Below are 27,735 nucleotides of genomic sequence, written 5' to 3' on the forward strand. Positions count from 1 at the left end.
ATTTTATTTAAAGCTTTAGTGCGTAAAGCTTTGATATTAATGAACGCCTGTTACATTCCAGCCATTGCCAAATGCTACAAAGCTAATTAGGACTATCAGCCTCACACAACTCTCTCTGTATTTCTCACCATGGCTACGTTAAGAAGATGGTGTCGTCTGGTGACTTATCCTCATGGGCGACAAAAACCACGATCTTGTTTAACACTGTGTACATTTGTCTAAACACTGGATTCTGGCATTGTCTACAATCTGACAGACAAAGAATCACCACCACCATCTATTCCTTTCTTGCATTTTCTCATTTGACAGTAGTTCCTTGAGATTGAACAAACAATGCTGACATGTAGCATTTTACAGAACTTTAGAGTGGCAAGGTTCATGCAGTCCTAATTACCACAGTTTCTTTTCATCTGATATCTTTTATATTCCATTAGTTTGCACTGTAATGAACCAGAGTGCCTGAAATTTAGGACCCCGTAAATCAAAGCAGTTTAGGACATCTTTAGGCTCAATACAACTTAAAATATTAACAAATTACTGCAGTCTCTGAATACTTTTATATATTATTTACCAAGTGACAAAATAACATGTATAAAATGATATGGCTTACGTTCAGGGTCAAAGCTGCTTCTAGGTGCCCAACCCTGTAGTATAAAAAAGTGCCTTATAAAATCCGAAGTTCATCCCTGTGATAAGAAGTCCTCAGTGCATTGCATGCAAGTAACAATTTAAAGTCTCTTGTTGTCCTCCGGCACTTTGCTCATCAGTGGTACGAACACTCCATCATGCTTCAGACAGCACTGCAGTAAACAAAACTGCTGTCTTTAATAGTAACTTGTCCAGATTTCCAGCAGCCTCTCGTTGGGGACATTGGACTCAGGTGAGTCAGACCTTTGGTGGAGGTACTGGCCTCAGAGCCTAGAAGACAAACCGAAAAGATTTGGTTATTGATTCAGCTTTAACAGTTAAAGAAATTTTCTGAAATACAGTGAACCCTCGTTTATCACGGTGGTTATGTTAAAAAAAAAAAACCACGATAGGTCAAATCCGTGAAGTAGTAACCTTTATTTTTTTACAATTATTATACGATGAAATACTCCATGATACATTGAAACCAAAGAACAAAACCTTTTTACAGGCCCAAGCATTTGTTTAACAAATAAAAGTACTGTAGAAACGTTTTTTACAAATAACTACTGTAGGCCTACTGTAAAATAATCATTTTAATCATCAAGACGAACTGAAGGCTTCAAATGTCGGAGATCAGCACCGCCTCACCCACCGCCCCCCCCCCCCGCGACCAGAGTCATTGGATTAGAACGGGAGAAAATGAAAAATACAAAAAAATACAAAGTACAGAAGGAAAACTAGTGACTCCCGTGTATTTCACTGCTCTTCTGACTGAGCCGCTGCATCCTGTCTCCGCTCTGTAGCGTTTTTTTCTTCTAAAGCCGCGGTGCAGGTGTGTTTCTTCGAGAGAAGAACATAGTTATCGGTAGTTGTTGACGCTCTTTTTTCTTCTGGGCAAAAATTCGTTCTAATACCTATCTAATACCAATGCATTAAAGTATATATATTTTCGTAATTATTTTAACAGTTGTATGTAACTATTCCAAATGTGTGTGATATGATAGCTATCATTGTTGTATGCTTTGCAGAGGTTAAACTATTTGTAAAATTTGATCAAAGGCAGAGAATGAATGCCATAGAACTTTCTTTTATTATCTAGTTTGACAATCAGTCTTAACAAAAACAGAACATCACTTTTTTGCTAAATTACGTGGTATCGGATTGGTGTATAGACTCGCCAATATGATACCAGCATTTTAGGCAGTATGAGAGGCTTTTCCGATACTGGTATTGGCCTGACTGTAATGAAACTATTCCTATTCCAAGTATGTTCGAGTTTATTTGAATAACATCAAAGTTGTGTCAGAGACCTATGAACACTTTGAAGGAATCCCAGTTACCTGGCGTGCAGCTGTGTAGTTCTGGCCCGGAGGTTTTGGTCTGTTCCCTGCCGGAGGTGGCGGAGGTGGAGCTATTTTGGGTTTTGGCCTTCCAGCCTAAAAATTCAAGTATATGTTAGTGAATGCATTTCGTAGTTATATGATGAATCTAAACTCAACACTTGTAATACTTTATATTCCACCACATTACCTGCACTGGCCTGGGTTGACTAGGAACTGGCCCTTTGTTAAGGTGGGGTATGGAGCTAGCCACTGCTGGCTGCTTCCTCTGGGTGTGTACCCTGTTAGAAAATGAGAGACGTTTTCCGCAATGCAAAGGTGAGTTTACAGTGTAGCCACACCAGGACATGCAATAGGGGGATGATTACTCACGTTGGCAACATGGGGCTTTGTCGTTTTTTCCAAATGAATCCTATCACACCAGTAATGGTACCTAAGACCACTAGTGTAACTGCCACTGCAATAGCAATTGCGGCTCCTGCAGAAATGAAAGATAAATCACTTTTGTTGGGATGCAATAGTGTAACAGAAAACAACAACAATTAATTGATTAATCCAACAATTTTGATTGATTAAAACTATCAATCAACTAATAATTTATTTCTTGTGAAAAGGAAAGTAGACATTCTCTGATTCCAGCTTCTTAAAATGTGTATATTTCCTAGTTTCTTCACTCATCTAAGACAGTATAATGAATATCTCTGACAAAACAAGACATTTGAGGACGCCATCTTGGACTATGGGAAACACTTCTTGACATTTTCCACCATTTTCTGCCATTTTACAGACCAAACAACTTATTAATAATGGAGGAAATAATCGACAATTGCATCAAGTGCTACATGAAAGATTCAAATTAATTATTAGTCGTGCAGAAAGCACACATGCTTGTTCGACACTACGGTGTGGGTTACTGTAAGAACATCTGTAGGTCTCACCAGTAGAAAGAGAACTGAAAGCTCCATCGTTCACATTGCAGTGAGGAGGCATCCAACCGGGCTCACACTGACACTCACTTCTGTGATTGCACACCTGAAAGAAACCCTGCCATTAGCACATGTTTTCACATGTTGTGTTTAATGGCACCATGCAGCAGCAGCAGCTCAGAGAATGAAGCGCCCCATGAACACAACATCCAAACTAAATAGTTTGGTTCCTATTCATTAACCCTTTTAATACAGTTTACAGTCAAAACAATTTACCAAACTTGCTGCAATTAGAAGTCAGATAAAACATTAAGTCCCACTCTTCTAACAGTCTATTCATTTCAAAGTATAAAAATACATTGTAACATAAATATTTAACATGTACTGTATATTTTTTAAATCTGCAAGTGTGTGTATCCGCCTGGTTTGGTACATGTACAACTACTGACAGATTTAATTCAGACAAATTCAGTAATTCACCCATTTCCAACACCGGACGTGGACATCACATTTTTCATGGTGATAATTAATTTTCATTTCCTACAGGATTTAGAACAAGCCTGTCAGTTCTCTATTAGATACAGAAAAGCTTGCTGTGGAATATGTAATATATATTCCAAAACAAGTCTCCTTCTCATAGTCTTTAAATTCAGGATTAAAGCTTATTTGGTTAGACAAACAACTTAAAATGGGTATATTGTGTCCCTCTCTTTCCTTTTCGCAATCCGAGACAGTTGACATGTTTACTTCATTTTATTGTCACCACACATAATTATTGTCTTTTCTTATTTTCTCTTTTTGTTGTGCTGTTATGTTTTATAATTTTAGTGTTCTTTTATTCTTTTTTCCTCCAAAAGCTTTAAAATTGAATTAAATGCCCAAATTAAATTAAAGTAGTGAAGTAGTGTTTATGTTACATGTAAAGAGCATTGTATGGAACCATCAACCTTATTTTTTTGACAATTTGGTTAAAAGAAACCCAAATTTCTATATAGAAACTTTTTGAAAATTGGTCACAGTTTTCAACACTTTCAATACTTTAATGAATTATTTTGTTAAATAATAAAAAAGAAACTCTGAAGTTCTGAGGAGTGTTGGCATCTACTTACAGCATGGTCTCCGCATTTTGCTGAACAGTTTGTATTTCTGTATGCTGTGTCAAGCTCCACACACTCATTCTGGCTGCATACCTTGCAATAAAAAACAGTCAGTGATAAAGACATTGCTTACTTTGATACACATTACAGATTTAGTGTTACAACATGGTAGATGCAGGTAGATGTTGAGATGATTTCTCGAGTGATTGTGGTGTAATCATGACCACAAAACACATTTACAGAATGAATAGCCGTGTAAAAGAAACAAAGAAAAGTAAATGTCTATTACCTTTCCAGCCCCACATTTGGTCCCAGTGTCCACCTGCCCGTAGTCCTGGGTGTAGTCTGCAAAGAAAACTGCCTTGCAGTCGCCGAGTTTGACCATGCGGCCATAGTTTGGGTTGTCAGTACTGCTTTGGCAGAACAGCTTCCCACAAAGCACGTCTCTGCAAAAGGAAAGAGAGGATCAGAATATATGTGCTCACATTCACTTCCGAGCCAATTCCCGATATTTCTGTAAACAAATAAACATTTAGTCCAACATAGATACTTAACTTTGATAAGTCTGCATATTGACAAAATTATTAAGGCTTCATTTCAGAGTAACCATCCTGCTGTTTGTTTTGCTGAGACTCACTGTACATTGCATTCTGGAAAAAGTCAGAATAAAGTCTCTCTCATTTGTATTATAAATCGTTTTCCTTTCTGAAGATGTATCTGTCGGAACATAACTTGAACCGATCCTCATCCTATGGAGCCTTTTTCTTATCTATCTACTTCCCAAATATTGGAAGTATATGGAGTGATGGTTAGAAAATGTATATATATATTCTTGTGTATCTCATTAAACCTTTAGAACATTGTGAACTCAGTCTGCCATTGCCAGACCGAGGTGGGTTTGGCTAGTCCACACAGCATTCTGTGATAGGAGAAAAACATGCTCGGGTTTATTGACATTTCTTTAAACCAATCACAATTGTCTTGGGTGGACAGAATGACGTTCAGAAGTTGCTTTAGTCATGGAACAGAAAGCTCAGATTGGACAGATAGTCTAGCTAGTTGTCTGGATTTACCCTGTAGAGATCTGAGGAGCAGTTAACCACGGTCCTCATTAAATCGACCAGAGTTTAGAACGCCAACACAAAGAAAGAGGAAGGTGTAGGACATCCAGACAAAAAGAGGTTCATCCGGCGGAATTTCCGGCAGCACCTGATCAACCCCGGAAGTGGAACATTGTTGATAAAGACTACTGTGACCTTGAACCTGCTTTGTGTCACTTTGTTCACCTCGCTTGTAGCTTTCAGAATCAACTCACAGAGATTAAGCCAGTAGATTATAGGATACTAACCACAAAACAATCATGATCCAGTTGTTTCATGACAAAGACATTACTTCATAATTCCAGACAATAACTGATATATTTGAGTTCAGGACATCTTTAACTATACCGATACTCAAAGTCAATTTGGATATTTTACAAAGTAAAAGACTCAAATTTTTACAGTAAAATAGCAACAGTTCTGAAACTGGAGATGCAATACATAAACACTGCTCTGTAATGGAGACTATACAACAATAATAATTAAAACTGTAAGCAACGGAGAGCTTGTGAGGAGAGGTGAGTTTTAATTTTAGGAGCAACAACACGTTCCAGGAATTTTGATTGGTTGGATATGGGTCGGAAGTTGGACATGGTGTCCGGATTTAGACCAGATTTCTTGAGGATGGGGGTGACTGATGCAAGCTTGAGTTCTGTGGGGACTGATGCTGAACTGAGAGAGAAATTGATGATTGTAGTGATGAGCGGGGTGATGGATGGTAGACAGGTCTAATTAAAGGCTGATGGGATGGGATGAAGGCTGCAGGTGGAGCTGTTTGTTATTGTGGTGAAATGTAAAATGTGAGAGTAGATGAATTTATGGATTTGAGGTTCATGAATGAGATTTTGCGCTTATCTTTAGTTATATGAATGTGGATGTTAATGTCTGTGATGATTACAAGTCAGTCCAAGATACAGTATGGAGACATGATTTACTGTGAGACCAGTGGAGCAGACCATATCGAGGATTTGACCATAAGTGTCGTTGGGGAAGTTAACATGTTGTGAGAAGTTGAAGCAGTTTAACAGTTCCAGAAATTCAGTGGCAGATTAAAGTTAAAGAATCTCCAAAAATGAGGACAGAGGGTGAAAACAGAAATAACAAGAGGACTGGGACCAGATAGTTTGAAGGTGAGATGTTCAAAAGTCAGGTTGGCTGGGATGGAGATGGTGGTTATTTTAATGTTGTTTCTGTCTCTCAGTGCCTGGTTTGTTCTGTGGCTGAATCCTGTTGGTGTTGTCCGGTTGAGTGAGAAGTAATCCAGGGGTTTGTGCCAGGTTTTGGTGATAAGAGGAGGTCCATTTTGTTGTCAGTGATGAATTAATTCATTCAGAGAGCCTGCTGACGTACTGACGTCACAGTATAGTACGGCAGCTGCCCCTTGGCAGACAAGGAGAGGATTCAGAGGCTTCAAAGGCAGCACAGAAGATCATTGGTTGCCCTCTCCCCTCCCTGGTGGACATTTACACTTCCTGCTGCCTCAGCAGAGCAAAAAACATCACAAAGGACAACTCCCACCCTGGCTTAGATCTCTTTAACCTTTTGCCCTCAAGGAACAGGGGCAGAACAGAACAAGGACTAACAGATTCAAGAACCAATAAAAACCATAAACACTTTGAACTCACACATGCACTGACTTCACAGTCTTACCCCCAAACCTCTCCTTCTATACTCTGCAATAATATTTAATACTATTTATAATATTGAAATACTTTGCTATTCTATTACTGTGCAATATCTGTATACTGTGCAGTATCATTCCTCTCATTTTCCAATATCTATTATTCATTGAATATGATCACCATTATTGGGCAATTTTCAAATAATGCAACAACCCACACTGCATGTCACACTGTATATAAAACCATATTTATTTATTTTATATATGTATATAGCGTCTCAAAACTATATACCTTATCCCTGCTTTTTCTTTTCTTGCACTTCTTATTTTATTCCATCTTGCTATATGAACTACTACAAAGAACTGCTACAAACTACAATTTTTTCTATTTTTGTTATTTCCACTCTTTATTTTAACCCCAACTGGCCCGTCAGACACTGCCTACCAAGAGCTTGGGTCCGACCGAGGTTTCTGCCTAAAAGGAAGTTTATCCTCGCCACTGTCGCACTGTTGCTTGCTCTGGAGGAGACTACTAGAACTGTTGGGTCCTTGTAAATTCTGGAGTGTGGTCTATCTGTAAAGTGTCTTGAGATAACTCTTGTTATGAATTGTTACTATAAATAAAATTGAATTGAAATTGAATTGAATTATATTTATTTTACATGCAGTACACTGAAAAAGAAGTTGCTTTAATCTCATTGTACATGTGTATAGGGTCAATCAAAGGCATTCTGTTCTATTCTATATTCCATTATTACTTAGCGATTGCGTGTTGAGCGGGGCTATTTTCAGATGACGTTGTTTTGGGATCAATTGGCAGGACTGGGGAAGGGGAAAGAGGTTGAGCGAATTGACGTGATGACAAACTACGGTTTGACCATAGTGAAGGGATGCTGTTGGACAATGAGAGGTGGTTTTGTGAATAGGCAGCAAGAGCAATTGTTTGGAGGAAAATGACTGATATCTTCTATCTATAAATTGTAGGAACGTCTTTCTCTCTGTGTGTGTGTGTTTGCTTGACAGGGGCACGTTTAAGTGGAGTACCAAGTCTGACGTTGTTTGGATTAGAAATGCAAAAGATTTCAAGAAATATATGCAGGTAAAAGAAGCATAACATTGGCTTTTGTCGCCCAGCCCCCCTCTCACACCAAGACCCAAAGACAGTGCAGTGGAGCTGGCAGCTAAAATGTGACATACACCTTTGACTTTGAATAAACTAATGACAATTCCCAAATTTAAGGAAGATTCAGAATCCCACAAATGCAAAGCACAACCAGACAAGAAGTGGCAGACAGAGCGGTATCCTACTGAAAGGAAAGGAACAAATAACAGCCAGACACTATACAGTGAGGAAAATAAGTATTTGAACACCCTGCAATTTTTCAAGTTCTCCCACTTAGAAATCATGGAGGGGTCTGAAATTGTCAACGTAGGTGCATGTCCACTGTGAGAGACATAATCTAAAAGAAAATCCAGAAATCACAATGTATGTATGTATGTATGTTTTGTAACTATTTATTTGTATGATACAGCTGCAAATAATTATTTGAACCCCTGTCTATGAGCTAGAATTCTGACCCTCAAAAACCTGTTAGTCTGCCTTCAAAATGTCCACCTCCACTCCATTTATTATCCTAAATTAGATGCACCTGTTTGAGGTCTTTAGCTGCATAAAGACACCTGTCCACCCCATACAATCAGTAAGAATCCAACTACTAACAGGGCCAAGACCAAAGAGCTGTCCAAAGACACTAGAGACTAAATTGTACACCTCCACAAGGCTGGAAAGGGCTACGGGGAAATGTCCAAGCAGCTTGGGGAAATAAGGTCCACTGTTGGAGCAATCATTAGAAAATGGAAGAAGCTAAACATGACTGTCAATCTCCCTCGGACTGGGGCTCCATGCAAGATCTCACCTTGTGGGGTCTCAATGATCCAAAGAAAGGTGGGAACTTTTTGGTCATAATTCCACTAAGCGTGTATTAAGGAGAGGATGACCGGGGCCATGTATTGCGAGATTTTGGGGAACAACCTCCTTCCCTCAGTTAGAGCATTGAAGATGGGTCGAGGCTGGGTCTTCCAACAAGACAATGACCCGAAGCACACAGCCAGGAGAACCAAGGAGTGGCTCTGGAAGAAGCAGGTCAAGGTTCTGTAGTCTCCTAGCCAGTCTCCAGGCCTAAACCCAGTAGAGAATCTTTGAAAGAAGCTCAAACTCCATGTTTCTCAGCGACAGCCTAGAAACCTGACTGATCTAGAGAAGATTTGTGTGGAGGAGTGGGCCAAAATCCCTTCTGCAGTGTGTCAAACCTGGTGAAAAACTACAGGAAACGTTTGACCTCTGGAATTGCAAACAAAGGCTACTGTACCAAATGTTAACATTGATTTTCTCAGGTGTTCAAATACTTATTTGCAGCTGAATCATACAAATAAATAGTAAAAAAATCATACATTGTGATATCTGGATTTTTTTTCAGATTATGTCTCTCACAGTGGACATGCACAATTTCAGACCCTCCATGCTTTCTAAGTGGGAGAACTTGCAAAATAGCAGGGTGTTCAAATACTTATTTTCCTCACTGTATATTACTAGGTTGCTGTGAGCTATAGCCTACATTCACCACTTCTAACCAGAGACAGAATATAAAGTACTCTCGGAGATTGTTCCTTCACAGCGCTGTGCAATGCAAGAAAATCTCAAAGCTGAACCGGGCCGACATAGCACTTTTCATCAGACTCACCCCGGGCTAATTAAGTCTACCGCTAACTAATAACATTACCTTTGCCAAAATACCCCAATGAATCAAATCCCCCTACTTAACTATCAAGCCACTAATCCTGCATGGAAATTAACAACTCTGCTGAATTGTTAAACTTGTTTACGATCCAACACGAGACAACCCTGTTCGTCTCTCTCTCTCTCTCTCTCTCTCTCTGCTCGCACACACACACACACACATACACACACACACACACACACACACACACACACACAGACAGTTCTGGTGGCCTCAGATATGTGCTGTTTAGCTCTCTCATAACGGTCCACGTTGGTAGCGCACTGCCACCAGTCCATGAGGCTGATGTCTGATCACTCCACATTGTTATTGTGATATTTTGTGATTACATTCTGAATCTGCAACGTTCAGGTAAATCAGCAATAGTAGTAGGATATAAATTCAAATGTAAATGGACTGTTCTTATAAAGCTATATATAGCTTATATCTAAACAACTACTTTAAGCGCTTTTTCACAGAACAGGAACCAAGGACACCTCGACATGGGATTGCAGGGCCAGGGATCGAAACAACCTCCCAATTGGCAGGCGACCATTCTACACCTGAACCACGACCGCCCCTATACATAGGACTTGCATATGAAATGGTTTAGTAGCAATACCACAGGTCAAGCAATCGGCCCATTCCAAACAGGCACATTTTCAACAGGCACTGCACTAGTATTAGAGATGACAAGATCTCTGACTACACACATACTAATCCTCAAATATTTCAACTGTACCATATGGACTGTATTTTTGTAAATGGACTGTATTTACAGTATATAGCGCTTTTCTAGTCTAAACAACTACTCAAAGGACTTTTACATAGTACAGGAACTATTTACCCTTCACATACATTCACACACTGGGGCCAAGGCTGCCCGCAAGGTGCCGTCTGCTCATCAGATAAACAATCACACACATTTACACCCTAATTCCCAGCATCAGGGGCAACTCAGGGTTCATTGTCTTTCCCAAGGACACAACATAGGACTGCCGCCAACCTTCCGATTTGCAGGCGACCACTCTACCTTTAAGCCAATTAAGATATTTTACAAAGCAAAGGTCCCACAAAACAATTGTGATCGAATGGTTTCAGAAGACTCACTGTTGCTGGCAGGCGATGTACTTGTCGTTGGAGGGACGTCTACAGAAGGCGTAGTAGGTTCCTCTGGTGTTATGGTTGTAGCAGTATTGAGGGGCCTCTGTAGCACCTGATGGAAGGAAAGAAGGAAAGGATTACATTTAACCTTTCATATGTCTTCAGGCTCTTTTTAGATAGCGGCGCAATAGTTTACCTATTCAAATTAGGGCTGCACCTGGCGGTTATTTTCGCGATTAATGTGTGTGACTAAGAACAAAGTGAAAAAATTTAATTTCCCCTTGCGGTATTAACAAAGTATGTCATCTTGTTAATTGATTAGTTTTTGGTATATACATTGTCAGAAAATGATGACAAAATGTTGATCAGTGTTTTCCAAAGCCCAAAATGAGGTTCTCCAATATCTTCTATTAACTACATTTTTAGTTTTAAAAAAACAAATAAACTTAGAACAAAGGATATAATCCTGCCCTCTGCTCTTGCCATAGCATCATCGTTTATTTACAGAAAACTAACGTTTCAGTTTTTTCAAGAGTAGTCTATATCCTTTGCATTCCACTTTTGCGATTGCCTCAGGAAATTCCGCCGAATGCCTGTGCATGCGCTTTCTTTGAGTTGGAATTTTAAATTCCGTGGATTAGAGCTTTGCATGGTAAACTGAGACAGCTAGTTAGACTAGCTGTGCAATCTGAGTTTTCTCTATGTTGCAGCAGCTCTGTGTGGAGTTTAGCACCGCCAATGACAGCGAGCTGTGGAGGAGGGTCTGGCAAAGCAAGACTAAACAAGAGATGTTAGTTTACGAACGTTAGTTTTCTGTGAATAAATGGTGATTCTATAGCAAGAGCAGAGTAGGATTATTACCTTTGTTCAAAGTTGAGGATATTTCCATGTGCACCTGCACAGAAGAATATTTGGACGTGCAAGTTGTTTCTTTAAAACCCTTTTTTTTTAATACAAAATGACTAACTAATTAATGGATTGACATCATATGATCCACTACATCTATTGTAGCCTACTGGAGCTGCTGCCCCCGCAACCCTATACCCAATAAGCGGTTGAAGATGGATGGATGGATGGATGGACAACATATGAATGTAACCCTTACAATTAAACAATCTTTGCAGCTCTAACTCATATATTATCTAATTTCCCTAACAAAATAGTGTAATATAAAACGACCCACACCAAAACAACCAACGCATAATACATACGTAAGCACAACAACTCACTTGATCCATACAGTTTGAGACACTGGTTTGGCCTCTGTGGACACTGGCCGTTGTAGCAGTATCCCAGACCACCATTGCATGGAAGGCCATTCACAGCAAAGACATCTTCAGGACAGGTTGGGTTCTGCCCATCACAGTACTCTGCCATATCACAGTCATCCTGCTGCCTGCGGCACTCCCTGGACCGTGGCGAGATCTGTGTGGAGGCATAGACTGTATATTAATGGACAAAGCATCCTGTTCGGCAAAGTGCTACAGATATGAATGCATTCTATCTGAATTACAACACGGGGAGACACGTGCGGTTGTAAAAAGAGGTCGGTTTCAGTAGAACTCTATGAGAAAGTGACCAAATTAGCATTTTCATAGTGAGTTCATTGTCTCAACAGCTAGTTTTAAGTCTTCTGCAACACAGAACAGTAATTTTTTGAATTATAGTCTCATTGATTTTTAAAATTGAGGATAAAGCAGGGGTTGTTTTGGGCCTGGCTATGATGGGATTGCCATTGAAAGTGTTTCCTCCCTCTCGTCTAAAATCGTCACATCCACAAGCAGGAGGCCAAACTTCACGACTCATAGCAGATCTCCACAAACCAATGGTTGATGTCACACATGCTCATGCCATTAATATTAACTATGTGTGGAGGTGGGAGTCACATTACATATCAGGTTATAGATATAGATAGAGAAGTGTACCGGTAAGCCTAAGCCTACTGAATTCAAAACTTTTTAGGCACCGACCAAATTGCCTCCAAAGTATTGAGAATTGAAAAAATGCCTCGTTATTCAATAACAAATTTCAATGCCTAAGGATTTTATCAGCATTAGTGAGCCAATAAGCATGCAGCATGCTTCCACCAAGATCTTATAATGCTTGTCTCTCTTACAGGCTGTCTTACATTATGCGTGGTAGAGACGCAGGGAACACTCTACGTTACACAGAGACGGAAAAATAAATAAAAACAGGGAACATGGAATAGTAACTTGTGTCTGATATATTTGTTTCCACAAAAAAAACTCAAAAAAATTGGTAATAAAATTTCAAAAATACATTAATACTTGTTTCTCCTCATTAAATAAAAACAGATTTAAAATGCAGATATTTCTCCTTTCTCATTTTCCAAAGTGCATTCTCAGTCTCTGATTAGTGGAAGTTTCATGTTTTCACATCACACTTGTGTAAGTTGGAGGAGAAATTGAAGCTATAGTGCGTAGTTTGTAAAGTAATGTCTGTATCCACATGACAGAAACCTTCCATTATCGCCCCCTCTACACATTTGCTAATAGCCAAGGAGGACACGGAGGATCTAAAAAACATGATGGACTCTTTGGAGTAGAAATTCTCTACACTCCTATGCGTGAAAGTTGCCGGACAACAACAATTTCTAAAAACAGACATTACTCCACTTAGAATACTTGTAATACCTTATATCCCCACTAGAGGGATGTAGCAAATCAAACAGTTGGATCAACATACTCAGTAGAGGAAAATGCCATGGAAAGGATTACACATTTCAAAAAATAAAAGTCACTGCAACATGTACAGCTGCATTTATGATTCATATCTACTCACCTTACAATCCATACAGCACTCGCCTTCAGCACACTGGGATCCCTCCTTCAGGGTGCAGGTGGTGGCATTGCAACATGGGTTGATGCACTCCTATAAGGACAACATGGAACTCATTAGGCTGTTGTTTATCCTTCTCTTTATTATGTTGTGTTGAACGCAATACTCAAAATTTTCCCCTTAGGAATATGCCTGTACTTTGACCCTTATGTCTAGATCGCAAGCCAGGCTACCCAGGATTCTCCCAGTTACATTTAAGACATTAAAGTTCCCATGACATGGTGCTCTTTAGATGCTTTTATACAGACCTTAATGGTCCCCTACTGCTGTATCTGAAGTCTCTTTTATATAGAGCTTAATGTTCACCTAAGACCATATCTGGGGAACCTTTTATACAGACCTTAGTGGTCCCCTAATACCATATCTAAAGTCTCTTTCCCAAAATTCAGCCTTGGTGCAGAATTACAGCCACTAGAGCCAGTCCCAAAATGAGCTTTCCTATGTGCCATTTCTGAGTCTGTAGCTTTTGAGGAAGAGGGGGGGGGGGCAAGGTGGAGGCTGGGGGTATGACCTCGACCAACTGGGCAAAGCAGAGAAAGGGGAGGGAACCTTGCCCCTTATGACCTCATAAATACCAGATCGGCCTATCTGAGCTTTCATTTTCTTAAAAGGCAGAGCAGGATACCCGGGGCTCGGTTTACACCTATAACCTATCACCATTTCTAGTCACTTGGGGAACATAGGTAAGCTGGGGGAACGCATATTAATATTAATGTCATGGGACCTTTAAGACCTTTTTATTACCACCTTGGATAAAATTGAATGCCAACTTTACGGCCATTCAAGGGAACCCTGAGAACAGTAATATTTCCCAAGTAACATTACCCAAAATTAATTAATTCATCATAATATTCAAGTTCATATTTAATACTTTGTGAGAGGTGTTTGAACTTTAATAACACAATGAATCAAATATTTGTCCAATTAAGAGCTCTTATACGATGAAACTGAAAATGCAAACTAAATATACTTTTCTACAACATCCAAATGGAGTAAATGTACACACAAAATCACAAAAACATTTATTTATGACGTTGCTGTATTTACCTAATATTACACGTTAAAGACACGTTATACTCTTTAAGTGTATTTCCTTTTTAAAAGATTACTTTTTTTTGCTTTCCATCCCCTTCATAATTAACTAAGGAGACAATGTAAACTGTGGAAACTTGTCAGACACTATAAGTGAATTTATAATGGGCTGTTTCTGAAAACTATTTATTTTCCATTAGACTTGGAAATGTTCTTGTGGTACGTGTATTTCGATGTTATTTGATTTAGATAACTTGTCTGCGGTATATTCTACTGCCTGTGGTACATTATAAAACACAGTGGTAAGGACTGTGGTTCATGATTTAAAACTTTGCTTTGTCTTGTAAAAAAACAGTTCTGGCTTTGAATTGAGTTTTTCTTTTAGTTTATTTTTGACTTTTTGTTTCATTTTATATCAGTTTTAGTGAGGCTTTTAAGTCAGTTTTTTTTTAAAGTTTAGTTTCAGTTTTTCAGAAAGGTTTAGTTTTTATTTAATTTCACTTGACTAAAAATGCTTTCCACTGCTTATAGTGGTTTTAGTTGACTATAGTAACACTGGCAGGAATCTTCAGCAACAAGGCACTCCTGCTGCATGCCTTTGTTTAGGCAATGGTGGGGGGTAGAGGAGCACCCTAGCCTATCCGGAGCCTGAGTTTAGGCTTGTGCCTCTGCTGAATACCAGCAGAAGCAAAAGCAGGTCTCAACATATTTACGGCTCTTCCCTTGAATATGAACTTGGTGAAAATTACAAGTTGTTTAACTGTTAACTAAATTACAACTGATGTGAAGGTGGAATGTACAAAAGGCATCAGCATGATGACAGTTTTGACAGATATCCAGATTTGCAAAATGATGTAAGGTAAATATTAAACAACAACAAACATACTGTATTTCCAAATTATTCTTAAAGCTAGCATATTTAAAAAGTACAAAAACGTTCAAGGTTTAAAATAGGCCCTGATGTACCGGCTCTTAGACACCAGTACTTAATGTGCAACCCAAACAGCTTAAAGCTATAGCGCACGGCAATTTACTATTAATGAACGTCCGTTACATTCAAGCCATTGCCAAATGAGTAGATACAAAGCTAATTAAGCCTATCAGCTCCAAAATATTTCTCAGTATGGCTGTTTACAAATTGGTGTTGTCCGGCGACTTTTGCAAGCAGAAGCTCGGGTGAAGAGTTACTGCTGAAAAAGTATGACAGCAACGGAGAGGGCAAAAATATTCCAAGATAATGATCTCTTTTGAAGAGTCCATCATGATTTGTTTTAATTCTCTGTATCCTCCTTGATTGAATGGGACGCTACTAGCAACTGTGTGGAGGAGGGGGTGGGGATGGTGTTGTCATTACGTCGAATTTCTCATTGGGGCAACAGAAACTATGCTCTGTAGCTTTTAAAAGAGTTTAAAGATGTAATATCAGTTCACTGTGCTAGTGTGCATATTGTCACTGCTTCTATTCACAGTTGAAAAGAAGATGGACTATAATTTTGAAATGTGTTTGTGCATGTCAAACAGCCTCATTCTCATAATAGCTCTGGGAAATTAACAAACTAATAGAGTCAAGCTCAGACAAAGGTAACAAGAAGTGGAGGCTTACTCTCAGAAAACAATAGCCTGGAGGCAGATACAGTACTCAGACCCAAAATCCTAACAGGGAATGCATTTCACTCTGTATGCTGTCAGACATATTTCGTATTGCTACAATGTAATATACTTGGTGTATTTGCATACACTCTCTATTTTAAACTGTAATAGTACTGTGGGACAACATTAAGGCTTATAAATCACTGAGAGACAAAGGGGAGAATAAAAGTTAGAAGAAATATAACCCTTTTTCTCCAGAGGAATCACATACTTAAGTTTATTTACCTCCACACTGCCACAGTCACACTGTTCGCCTTTCTCCACAAAACCATTCCCGCAGACTGAAGGAGCCTCCAGGGTTCTGTAGTCTGGTTTGTCCAGCAGGCAGCTGGGACTGCGGCTTGTCAGGTATTTCTCGTAGTTGCTGCTGCTGCAGCTACTGAAAGTCCGAGGAATATTCCAGCTGAGGGAAGAAACATCACATTTTCCTAGATTAATCCAAAGTCTTTAAACTACAATTAGACATTGTTTTCTTAGCCTTTTAACAAAGCCTAAGGGAAACTGTTTTGGAGTCATTCTAGTGGTTCTTAAAGGTCTTTTTCACCTCAAACATTATGACTTCTCATTGGAGGAAAAGCAGAGTTGTAAGCAACAACATTGTTCTGTTGTTAAAGTGGCCAGTGTGATAGTCTGAAAGACAATGTGAGGACACTGAAACCAAAGTTGCTAAATGCTTTCATTATCACTTTATTATTTACACCTGTGCTTTTCCTACTGTGACATGTTAAAATGTCTTCCCTTGAAAAAGTATTCCATCGATTTAGCCTTGCACCTTTTAACACCGTTGGAGCGGGCTACAGTCGTATGGTAAGCTCACTTCATTGTAACTCCTTACCCCCTAGATTTTTCCATTTTCAAAATTGTAGTCTTTGACTTGAGCAGTAATGTCACCCATCGGTTTGTGCACTGCCCTTTAGAAGCCTCGATTTTGTCCGTCGCCCACTTTGTTTTTTTAAACAGGGCGTGACGATTTTTGACAAACTGGATGATGTGGCAAAACCAGTTTTATTAATGGTTGCAATAGCGCTGCGCTTAGCTAAATTTTAAGAGGGAAGTTGCTGATTTTCAACCAGCTGGCAAGAGTCATTCAGTTGAAAATCCCAACAGGGAAACAGGAATCTCAGGGTATGGTGTTACAATGCATGGGATTAGAGGACGCAAACGCAGAGAGCAGGCAGGCAGGCAAAAAAACTCATTTGAGTTGAGTATTTATTAGAAAGCAGAGAACTGAAAATCAATAAACGGGAACACAAAAGCCACAGAGGAGATTCAAACAAACAGACACGCTGACCGAAACACACTGACACAGAACATACAGACATGCATGGGAAGACACAAGACAGGAACTACAACTAGACAAGAGAAGGGAGGAAACACGGGCTACAACAGAAAACAGAGCAAACACAAAATAATCAATAAACAAAACAGGAGACAGAACCATAAATATGCAAACACACAACAGAAACATCCAAAACCACAACATTTGGCGGTACATGGAAAATCTGTACATTTTCTATTAGCGCTAGCTAGCTAGCTCGGTTGGCTAGGTGCTACCAAACACTTAACAAGACATTTTTAGGCAACTAACATGTGCCAATTATCTTTGATGAAGTGAAAACACACAGTAAGAGTGTCAAAGTGCAAGACAAAAACATGGAAAACACCCCAAAAACAAGTTCACAGCTGTTTTAATGTACACAGGGCCATGGTTAGCATTGCTAAGCCTCTGACCTGATTGACAGGTAGTGGTGTAACTACACTAAAGTTACCAGATTTTTTAGACAAAATCCGAGGACATTTTCAGCTCAGAAGCGTATATACCTCCAAAACACGTCGTGTTTTTATTTTTGTAAAACTTAAAACAGGGACACTAGACCTTGAGCTGTGCTTCTAAGTGTCTGACAACATTTTGGAAAGAATCTCTAAGCAGGTCAACCTTTTCTGAACGTCTTGGTGTTTGACAAACCCACCAGACTCCATGTAGATAATCAGCAATTTTAGCATCGTAAAATACTGCTTTCTAAAACATTTGTGAGCTCTGAGCAGCGCTGGCTCTGGCTGTCTTGAGCCTGCCGGGGACAGGTAACCAAAACCGGGGACTGTCTCCGGAAACCGGGGACGTCTGGTCACCCTAAGCCACACCCTAAAGCATCCACTGCTTTTTGTCTATTTTAAAATAAATGGGACCATAATTTACACTAGTAACATCATGCTGTTTTAAAGAGGACTTGAAACTAGCAAATGAGGACATTAACTCATTTTGGAAATGTTTGATTGTTCACAATCGAGTGAGAAGTTCGGCAATCTTCCATGGACTTCTATAGAAAATTACTAATTTTTCAGCACTTCCGCATTGACTTGACGTGGAACCTGCAAGCTTCATACAATTTGCCAGACTACACACAGCTTCCTCCACAGCCACAAAAGGCATGATACAATTTGTTTCACATAGGCAGTAATAATCCCCAAGACCTGTAAACAGACTTTGATGTGTTGAATTGCTGGGATAAATTTCACATTCTATGAAAACTCGGTTATTACATGCTTGTGACAACTCTCGCTGCAGTGTCTGCCACACTTTATCATAACACATTTTGATTAAAGTTTTTTAATTTTCTTACCTGAGTGCTGCAGACATGATGCAGCTATCACCAGAACAAGCACAAGCACTTGAGTCATCATGGTCCATACCCAGGTTATGGCCCATCTCATGAGCCAGTGTTGCTCCGATAGCAATGGCTCGGTCATTATGGTCCTGAGATGGGGAATTTTTTCAGTTTAGTTACTTTTATCAGCATTTTACAATAATTTAAAGTACACCTTCCAACTTCTGTTTAAAAAATATCTGTTTCCTCAATCCACTGTTTCTCAATTTTATGACCACAATAATGTTCCCACAACAGAGTCTAGATGTCTGCTGCTACACTGGAAGAATTTCTAAGTCACCACGTGAAAAGGGTTACAAAGTACACTTCCTTTTTAAAACAATAAGACCTTAATGCAATTAATGACTTTTTACAAATAAAAATTTGACCTGATGGTGGCACTAGATGAAAGGAACCACCAAAGTTATTACACATCATCCTGAGGGGTAACATAAATGCATGTCAAAAATGTCAAGGCAATACACACAATTGTCGAAACATTGCATTTTAAACTATAAACATCACTCTGATTTTGGTACTACAGAAAAACTCAAAAAATTCATTAGTATACATCATCTTGGAACTGTGGAATGTCTTTACAAACTGACATTGACATCCATAGAGCCATGCCGTTAGCTTGGCTAAATATTAATACCTTGGTGGCTAACATTACAACCAGCCAAGTACATGGCGTATGCGATATAGCAACCAAATTACAAATGGAACAAATCTTTCTGTCTCTTACAAATTACCTGTACTACTCCAACAGAGTGACCTGAGCAAAGAGTCCCAATGAAAGCCAGTCCCACAGTTGCGCCTTCAAAGTCAATACCACTAAAAGACATGGGATGACAAGATAAGAAACACTTATACATTAATTGTGACAAAACCACACCTATGTCTATCTATTCATCCACATATGGGAAGCCGTCAATACCAATAATGAATATTTGACTTGCAAATACATGCTGGTACTAAGCACTGACACACACATACATACAGTACATACAGTATACATGCATACATACAGTACATACATACAGTATGCCCTGCAGTGCCCTGCTACACCCTGTAAAGCCATGCAGTGCCCAGGTGTACCATGAACTACTACAACTACTGTGTCTAGTCATAGTTCCCTTATCTTTATCGTGTTTATTATTGCCACTGTGCATCATATCCCCAACCGACACCGTCAGACACCGCCTACCAAGAGCCTGGGTCTGTCTGAGGTTTCATTGTAAAAGGAAGTTTACCTCACCACCTGAGGTTTCTCTCTAAAAGAAAGTTTTTCCTCGCCACTGTTGCACTAAATGCTTGCTCTTGGAGAAATTACTAGAATTGTTGGGTCTTTGTAAATTGTAGAGTGTGGTCTAGACCTACTCTACCTTTAAAGTGTTTGAGAAAACTCTTGTCATGATTTGACAATTTAATTTAATTGAATTAACAACAGTTCTGACATGCCTTAATTAACTTTTAAGTTGTGTAGTGTGTTAGTGTAGTGTGTTTAGCTTATTGAGTTCACACGGCGTGTCCTTGTGATTGAATTGATAGAGGCTATTGTTTAAGGGCCTGTATGCTACTTGGAACATAATGTGTGTGACTCTCATCATACAGGCTTCTCTGTAATTACGTGAAATTGGAATTTAAGAACAAACTAAAGAATTTGTAACAGGAAATCTAATGCTGAAGACAATTGCGTTCCAATGTGCAAATACACTTGTTGTTACACAATCCCGGTGTGGAAACTTCCATTGCACATATAGTGCATTGAGAACTGTTGCACCAAAGGGGTTAAACTTGTGAAACAATACATGGTTACACTGGTTGTGCAATTTAAAAATGAAAAGCAGAGATCTCAGCTTCTTTTATTTAACAAGAATTATAAACTGAGATAGAGAATCCCCGAAGCCGAAGCCTGACCATGTAGCCAACAGTAAGTAGGAGAAAAACAGTTGGGGTTAATATGTAAAAGTAAAAGTAATAAAAAAACATTGTCAGAGACATTTTAAATATACATTTTCACAATTATAGGCTGTTCAGACCTGATAAGATGTGCATTGTCATGCTTTTTCCTTTGCACCAGCTCAGAGTTCCTCCACTTCATGAAAGCATCCAGGTTAGCCCCGGCTGGGGGGGTCACAGAAATCTGGTCACCATTGGACCAGATTTCCAGCCCCACCAGAGCAATGAAGGTCCTCAGGGGCTTGTATGCCTGAAAGCAAGCAGGACCATAGGAAAGGTTACATATTAACTTTCAAAAAGGAGACCAAATTATCAGGAAACGTTTAGGGCTATTTTTGCAAATACAGGCTTCACAGGATATAAAAATCTATGATGTTAGAACAACAGATGTTATCTAGAAACTGCATGCGATCACAAAAATGACACAGAAACTTTCAGCTGACAGTGGTTACATATGTGCTCTGGAATTTCCCCACTCACCATGTTGACAAAGTTGACCATTTCAAATATCCTTTTTCTTAGCGCTGTTTGATCTTGCTTCATCTTCACATACTGAAACACCATGCGTCATGTTAGAGTATTTCTCAGCAGTGGATTCATAATAAATTACCCAAAGGCTAGAGCACTAAAATAACATGTGATTCATATCCTGCCCAAATAGTACAAAAGGAGGTTGTACATTGTGTCTGCTAAGATTTACCAACAAGTTTAGTCATTTATAAAAACCTGTGCAAAATTAAGTCTGGAAATTGATTTCTGTTTTTTCAACTTTCGTGTTTTCTCATTAAATTTCCGTGTGAATATCTTACCGCACGATTATCAGCAACAAGAAAGAGCTCAACATATTTCTGTTGCTGGACAATAGATATACCCTGGAAAACAAAAGAATAAAGTAGATAAGTTTAGTCCTTTTTAAAGCTTTGTCAAGTGTGTTGTTTTTCCTGCATGTAATTACTAGACTGAATGATGTGTTAGGCTTTTCTTTGCAAGGTGTTATGACAGCATTACCCCTGATCTTGAGCGGCTCCGACCTGTTGGAGGTTCAAAGTCAGCATCCCAGCTGGTGTTGGTGACACCACACACTGCAGGTGTGAAGGTTTTGTTATCAATAGCCATCACTGCATGATCCCCCTCGTCCCCTCCATCAGACAGTGGCTCAATCAGGTACCTCTGGGCAGATATTCTGAAGTAACCCCTAAACCAAGATCACGCCATTTAGTCTTTTAGTTTAACAGACATAGTTTTGAGGCAGAAATAAATCCATTGAGTCTTATCTCAGTGAGTGGAGCCGAAAGCATTTTTTTAATTTTGAGAGCAGATGAACTACCAGATGATCATACATGAACATGAACTTAAAATTAGAACACTGTTCTAGCAACTATGTAAAGTAATAAATGTAGGTTACTTAGTATGGATGCAAAGCATTGTAAATCGGTTAAAAATCAATAACCTGATGGATCTTGAGGAAATTTTAAACGGCCAAATGCAAAATCTACTTTTGATTTCACTTTGTTGCTCAGACGTTACTACGTCTTCTTAGTTTATATATTTGAAGTGAATTTCTTTTCTTTTGTTATTTTGATGTGGGATTTGTTTTAGAAATCTGTTTTTATTATTTTGTTGTTTGACTCTACTTGCATTAAAGTTAAAGAGAAGATGTTAGAAGGCTCACCTGAGTCCATCACAAGTGCTGATGCTAACAGATGATTGGCTGTCATTCACAATGCTCCCATGATAGTAGCAGTGATCCTTAAAAAAGACATGACAATGATGACTTGGTATCTAGCATTTACTCACATAGTGGCATGGTAACTAAATGTTCATTTTCATAATCTTTTAATAAGCATTTTTAAGACCGTTTAAGACACGTACCTTAAAAAAAGACAGCCATGTCTAATTTGAGACTTTAGTCACATTTTATGAATGGGGAACTAAAACTCGCCTACAAATGCAAAACACTTACGATGTCATTCGGAGTTGTGGTGACTTGAGTCCCATCTTCTTGGTAGTAAGTTTCAGTGTAGTCTTTTGTGAGTAATTCACTGATAATGAAAAGTATTAAATAAAAAATGGATTACATGACCATTACAGTGTACGATTCATCTGTCTTAGTTTTGGGATCTATGAAAACACACCAAAAGTTCTTATTGAATGAAAATAACTGAATTCAAAATTGATGCAATTGTTCGATCACATGGTACTGGTCGACTCGTCTCGACTCTGCTCGCCTTTTTTGGTTTTCCATTATGAAAAAAATCCCTGGTACTTTTTTTTTTAGAATCACTTCTGTCGAGGTTCCAAGCAAGTTGAGGCAATACCAAAAAGGTGACGTGAAAACCTGCAGACTACTGATTGGTCACTAATCAGAAATACTTTAATCACTGTGTCATCATTGACAGCGGCAGATGGGGATGGCCTGAACAAACCCCAACAAACTAAATTTGTCTTCTGAATGTAGCAACAGCCACATGCTGTGAATCAAAATCAACACGCCTTTGAAGATTCTGTGTGTGTGTCGTGTTCGGTCAAAGCAATTTCCTGTGGCGTCGCTATGACGATCAGCCATGCTCGCCTCACGCATGATAATCTGCAATGGAAAAAAAGAGGACGGGACACCGCGGCCGAGTCGAGCCGAGCCGAGCCAAGTAGAGCTAGTACTAGCAGTGGGTAAGCGCACTTGCACCTGGTAATATTGAAAACCTAAATTGTTGGTCACAAGAACTGGCATTGCTTTTAGTGTGTCTAATGATGACGCAACCAACAACCAACAACATGAAAACCCACACATTAAATAAAAAAATAAATAAAAATAAAAGAGAAGTAAAACCAGAAAGTGGAACTGTTTAAATGGTGGCTCGACTTAACATGTTTTTATGAGAACCACTGTTGCTGAATGAAGATGTCAACTGTTAATGCTCAACAAGTAAACAATATTTTAGCAATTCTTTAACACTGGATTACCTTAAAAGTTGTTTTATTACTTGTGGTGGCTGATACTACACAGCTGCATGCCTTTAGGCAAAAAGAACTTACTTATTTTTTTCTAGTTGCATTTCAATGTCTCTTCCTCCCACTGTCATTGCATACTTAATAGTCTCTGGCCTGAGATGCTGTAGAAAAGAAAAAGATTCATTCTTATTTTCCCATAACTAACATCACAACCATAGCTTGGAGGTGTATGCAAGACCAGATGCAACAAAACGACATACCTCTACATGTCTTTTTCTGACTGTGTGAAGTCTGACAGGTCGAACCACCTCATAGTCCTTTACATCTTCAAAGTCATGACCATGGCTTTCTGTGGAGTACAACATACATCACATAATTTCGTAATGAGTAAGACAATGCTCATTCAACGCATTTGCATGAACTTGTATGATATCAGATGGTGGTTTGGATTAAAATACCAGTCCCGATAACACCTGGGACAGTGGTGGCCTAAGGCTATGACAAGCAAACTTATGACTGGGAGGTCGTTGGATCAATCTCAATAGACCGACAGGATAAATCTGAGAAGGTGAAAGAGCAGTACCTTTCCCTCTCTCATTACCAACGCTGAGGTGTCCTTTACCCGCCAAAACTACTCCAGTGTAGCTGGTCAATGGCCAGTAGATCAGACTGTGGTTGTTGTTACCACTGCGAATACGTTCTCAATCGGCTGGTTAAAAAAAAGATCGATCCAACTCCCATATCTGATGGTTATCATGAAAACTGGAAACAGCTAGCCTGTCTTTGTCTGAAAAGGAACAAAACAAGAAAGGCACTACATGTCCATAAATTAGATGGTTAACAATCTTCCCATGTGATTTGTATGAACGCAAATAATCATGTTTCATATCAAACTGTTCCTGTAACAAAATAGATAAAATGTAATGCAATATAAGGTGAGGGCAGCTCAGGGTTCTGTCACACCTCCCGTGACCTGCATACTGAATAACTCCGTTAGGGCCCTGACCCTGCACACCCTGCTATGCCCCGTTACACCCTGCTACGCTCTGCGGTGCACTGCTACGTCCTGCTATGCTCTTCTGGGCTGTGCTACGTCCTGTAACGCCCTGCAGTGCCCCGTTACACCCTGCTACCCTCTGCGGTGCAGTGCTACTTCCTGCTAAGCTCTGCTGGGCCCGTGCTACGTACTGTAACGCCCTGCAGTGCCCTGTTACACCCTGCTACGCTCTGCGGTGCACTGCTACGTCTTGCTATGCTCTGCTGGGCCGTGCTACGTCCTGTAACGTCCTGCCGTGCCTTGCTATGCCATGAACTACTAAAACTACTGTTTCCAATCACTGTTTCATTATCTTTTATTAGGACTGTTATTGCCACTATGCATTACACCCTCAAACAGCACTATAAGACACCGCCTTCCAAGAGCCTGCGTCTGTCCGAGGTTTCTTCCTAAAAGGGAATTTTTCCTCGCTAAATACTTGCTCTTGGGGGAATTACTAGAATTGTTGGGTCTTTGTAAATTATTGACCCGCTCTATCTGTTAAGTGTCTTGAGATAACTCTTGTTATGATTTGATACTATAAATAAAATTGAATTGAATTGAATTGTATTGACCTTAAGGTTGATAAGCTCTTCTCTAGCCCCTGGCCTGCCAAAGAGACAGAAAAACTATGGCATGTGCTGCTGTCCCAAAGATATAAGCCTGTAAGCTACTTTTTTTAATAACACAAGCTTAAACTTTACAGAGTGGACCCGTAAAATTTAAACTACTTGTAGAAACAAGTTGTTTATATAAGGTTTCACAGCAGATTGGATCAGGGCAGATCAGTGCAAAACTGTTGCTTTACCAGCTGCAGCTAAAACACTTGAGTAACCAACCGATGAGCAATTATGGGCGTTTCTGTTGTCTCTGCGTACTAACACATGACATATTGATATGAAGTGTATAACATATCAACACAGTACCTGAAGCTCTGCCATGAAAACTAGTTGGCAGTGAAGGGGCGCTTTGATAACTTTATAAGCAGGAACGCAGAAGGCTTTGTTAGCAGGAAAAAAGTGTTCCCTTAAATGACTAATCAAGTTAAATAGGCCTGATGTAATTTGGTTGTACTGTATGATAACCAGGAAAGGGGGTAATTTCCACTGGGGATGAGGGAGATTTGGGATGTATATATAGACACACACACACACACACACACACACACATGCATATTAACTTCTGCAACACACAACACTCTTGTGACAAGGCTGTCTTGTTCAAAATGTGTTTGCTGTAATTGCTTCTTTGAAACTGTCAGATGGAGCTAGTCAACCTTCCTCAACCAACCATTCCAACCTATTCTTACAAAAAACGTAATCCCTAGTTAGTAAAAGCCGACCCAAAAGGAAATGACTAAGTCACTGTGAGTCATGTTCAACTCTCGGACAGGTACGAGGTAGCACCTGGATTTGTTGATCTTAATTTCCGCCATGGCAGTGGGTCACAAAGTCAGCAATGCCTTTGTAACGTTTCTTGCCTTAGGGAACATTATTTGATGGTGTTGAACACTTACTGTGTTGCAAAAGTAATTAAGGGTTATTGCCTAGTTTTACACCAGGCAAGATAAAAGCACAAATACTGCTGGCAAATTTGAAACTTGAGCTTGAGTTTTATTATCACTGAAGCAGACATGGTAAACTCTGCTAAAGGTTGATCAACCTTATTCTCAAGTGGAGACATATATGATTAACTATACCAAAACTGAAAAAAATAGTTAAATATGGTACAAGAATATTCACATTCCTTTTATCTATGATAAAAAATATCATTATATTGTATCATGTGTTTTAGAGCACTTTATTACTTGCTATACTCATGAACCGAAACCCACAAGTTAAACTGCTTTGAATGAATAAACAAAAAGGATAGGACAAACCTAGGCTTTAGTTATTAATTACCCCCTGTGCTGAATGGAGGTAACGGTATCTAGTGACTTACCTGAGTGCTTGAGCGAGGCATTTAGGATGAGGATCCACAATAGGAGCGTTCGTGTCATTTTCCAAGTGCAGACGGTCACTGTAACAGCAGATCGGTGCTCTGATCAGGCTTTATGCTGTCAACCTGCCTGTTGTCTTGCTGCAGTCACAAGGCCACACCTTCGCTAGCCTTCTTAAGCCTGTCACAGCTACTTCCTCATTACAAAAACTAATATACAGCGTGCTCACAACCAGCCTGAACACGTCCTTGTTTCTCTTAAAGTATGCAGGAAGAATACTGCTGGTTTCCTGACATACCTTCATGTCTGGCAGTCCCCAGGAATTATACATACCGTTTTATTAGATCATATTTTAGCTGCTTCTTCTTTTTTTTGCATAAAAGCCATAAATCAGCAGAATGACTCATCCGGTATTGTAGCTGACTGAATCACAATACTTAAGCCATATGATACTTTCCACATACATCACTTTTCACGCTGCCGTCACCATATAATAAGGTTTAGCAATTTTTGCCAAATAAAGGCACTAAAACTGATGCAGTTTTAATACTCTTTCCCCTGCTTCTCTGTTCCCACCCACTGAACACATGCTCTGAGACAAAGTATCTGAAGCACAAAGTGTTACAAGACAATAAGGTCAATGTCTATGTTCCCTCTGCTGCAGGACATTTCAGGACAAAGATCAGTGTATGCGAAGTGGAGTTAAAGTAACAGCCTACAGTAAGTGTCAGGTTTGCTTTCCAATCTTTTGTGATACAGTTTACATGTTTGCAGTTGGATGGGAATAATCAGAATGTTATTATTCACACTAGAATTTCTCATGGATCAACAGAAAGAAAATGCAACACAAAGAAACAGACCCCCACCAACTGGAAAGACAAGCCTGTTGTGTCATACATGGAGTGAATGTTTTGGATTGTCAAAAAACTCTGTTACATTCATAAATCCTCCTGTTACAAGTCATACATTTTTATGATGTTGATTGATTTCATGCTCATTTATTGAGGATATGACCTAACTGAACAATTGCCGCACTGTAAGTGTTGTGGCTACACAGCACTCAATCCA

At 39.4% G+C, this 27,735-nt stretch overlaps 1 protein-coding gene across 2 annotated transcripts; it reads right to left on the bottom strand.

Annotated features, from left to right (window-relative positions):
• adam28 (ADAM metallopeptidase domain 28) lies at positions 1–27,229 on the bottom strand. Of its 2 annotated transcripts, XM_034871890.1 has the most exons (23): positions 27,001–27,229; positions 26,670–26,747; positions 23,953–24,041; positions 23,777–23,853; positions 22,707–22,785; positions 22,416–22,492; positions 21,752–21,938; positions 21,553–21,615; positions 21,224–21,295; positions 20,824–20,993; positions 19,534–19,615; positions 18,758–18,891; positions 16,362–16,539; positions 13,398–13,487; positions 11,825–12,020; positions 10,602–10,707; positions 4,283–4,439; positions 4,006–4,086; positions 2,909–3,002; positions 2,343–2,448; positions 2,161–2,251; positions 1,971–2,066; positions 1–918 (listed from the first exon to the last, which is right to left on the bottom strand). In XM_034871890.1, the coding sequence occupies exons 2-23, from the start codon at positions 26,725–26,727 to the stop codon at positions 886–888; spliced, it is 2,316 nt and encodes a 771-aa protein (XP_034727781.1). In that variant the 5' UTR covers positions 26,728–26,747; positions 27,001–27,229; the 3' UTR covers positions 1–885. The 2 variants fall into 2 exon arrangements, with proteins under 2 accessions (XP_034727781.1, XP_034727780.1); XM_034871889.1 differs by lacking the exon at positions 27,001–27,229 and having other exon boundaries at positions 26,670–26,905.
• Positions 27,230–27,735: the final 506 nt, after the last annotated feature.

The sequence above is a fragment of the Etheostoma cragini genome, chromosome 5 (assembly GCF_013103735.1).
Source record: "Etheostoma cragini isolate CJK2018 chromosome 5, CSU_Ecrag_1.0, whole genome shotgun sequence".
Lineage (NCBI taxonomy): Eukaryota > Metazoa > Chordata > Actinopteri > Perciformes > Percidae > Etheostoma > Etheostoma cragini.

Bases quoted from the DNA above. Each gene is read 5' to 3' on its own strand.
- adam28 (XM_034871890.1), bottom strand. From the start codon at position 26,727: ATGACACGAACGCTCCTATTGTGGATCCTCATCCTAAATGCCTCGCTC. The intron at 18,892-19,533 runs GTAATTTGTAAG...TCCCCATCTCAG, and splicing joins ACTCTGTTGGAGTAGTACAG to GACCATAATGACCGAGCCAT. The intron at 16,540-18,757 runs GTAAGAAAATTA...TTCTTCCCTCAG, and splicing joins ATCATGTCTGCAGCACTCAG to CTGGAATATTCCTCGGACTT.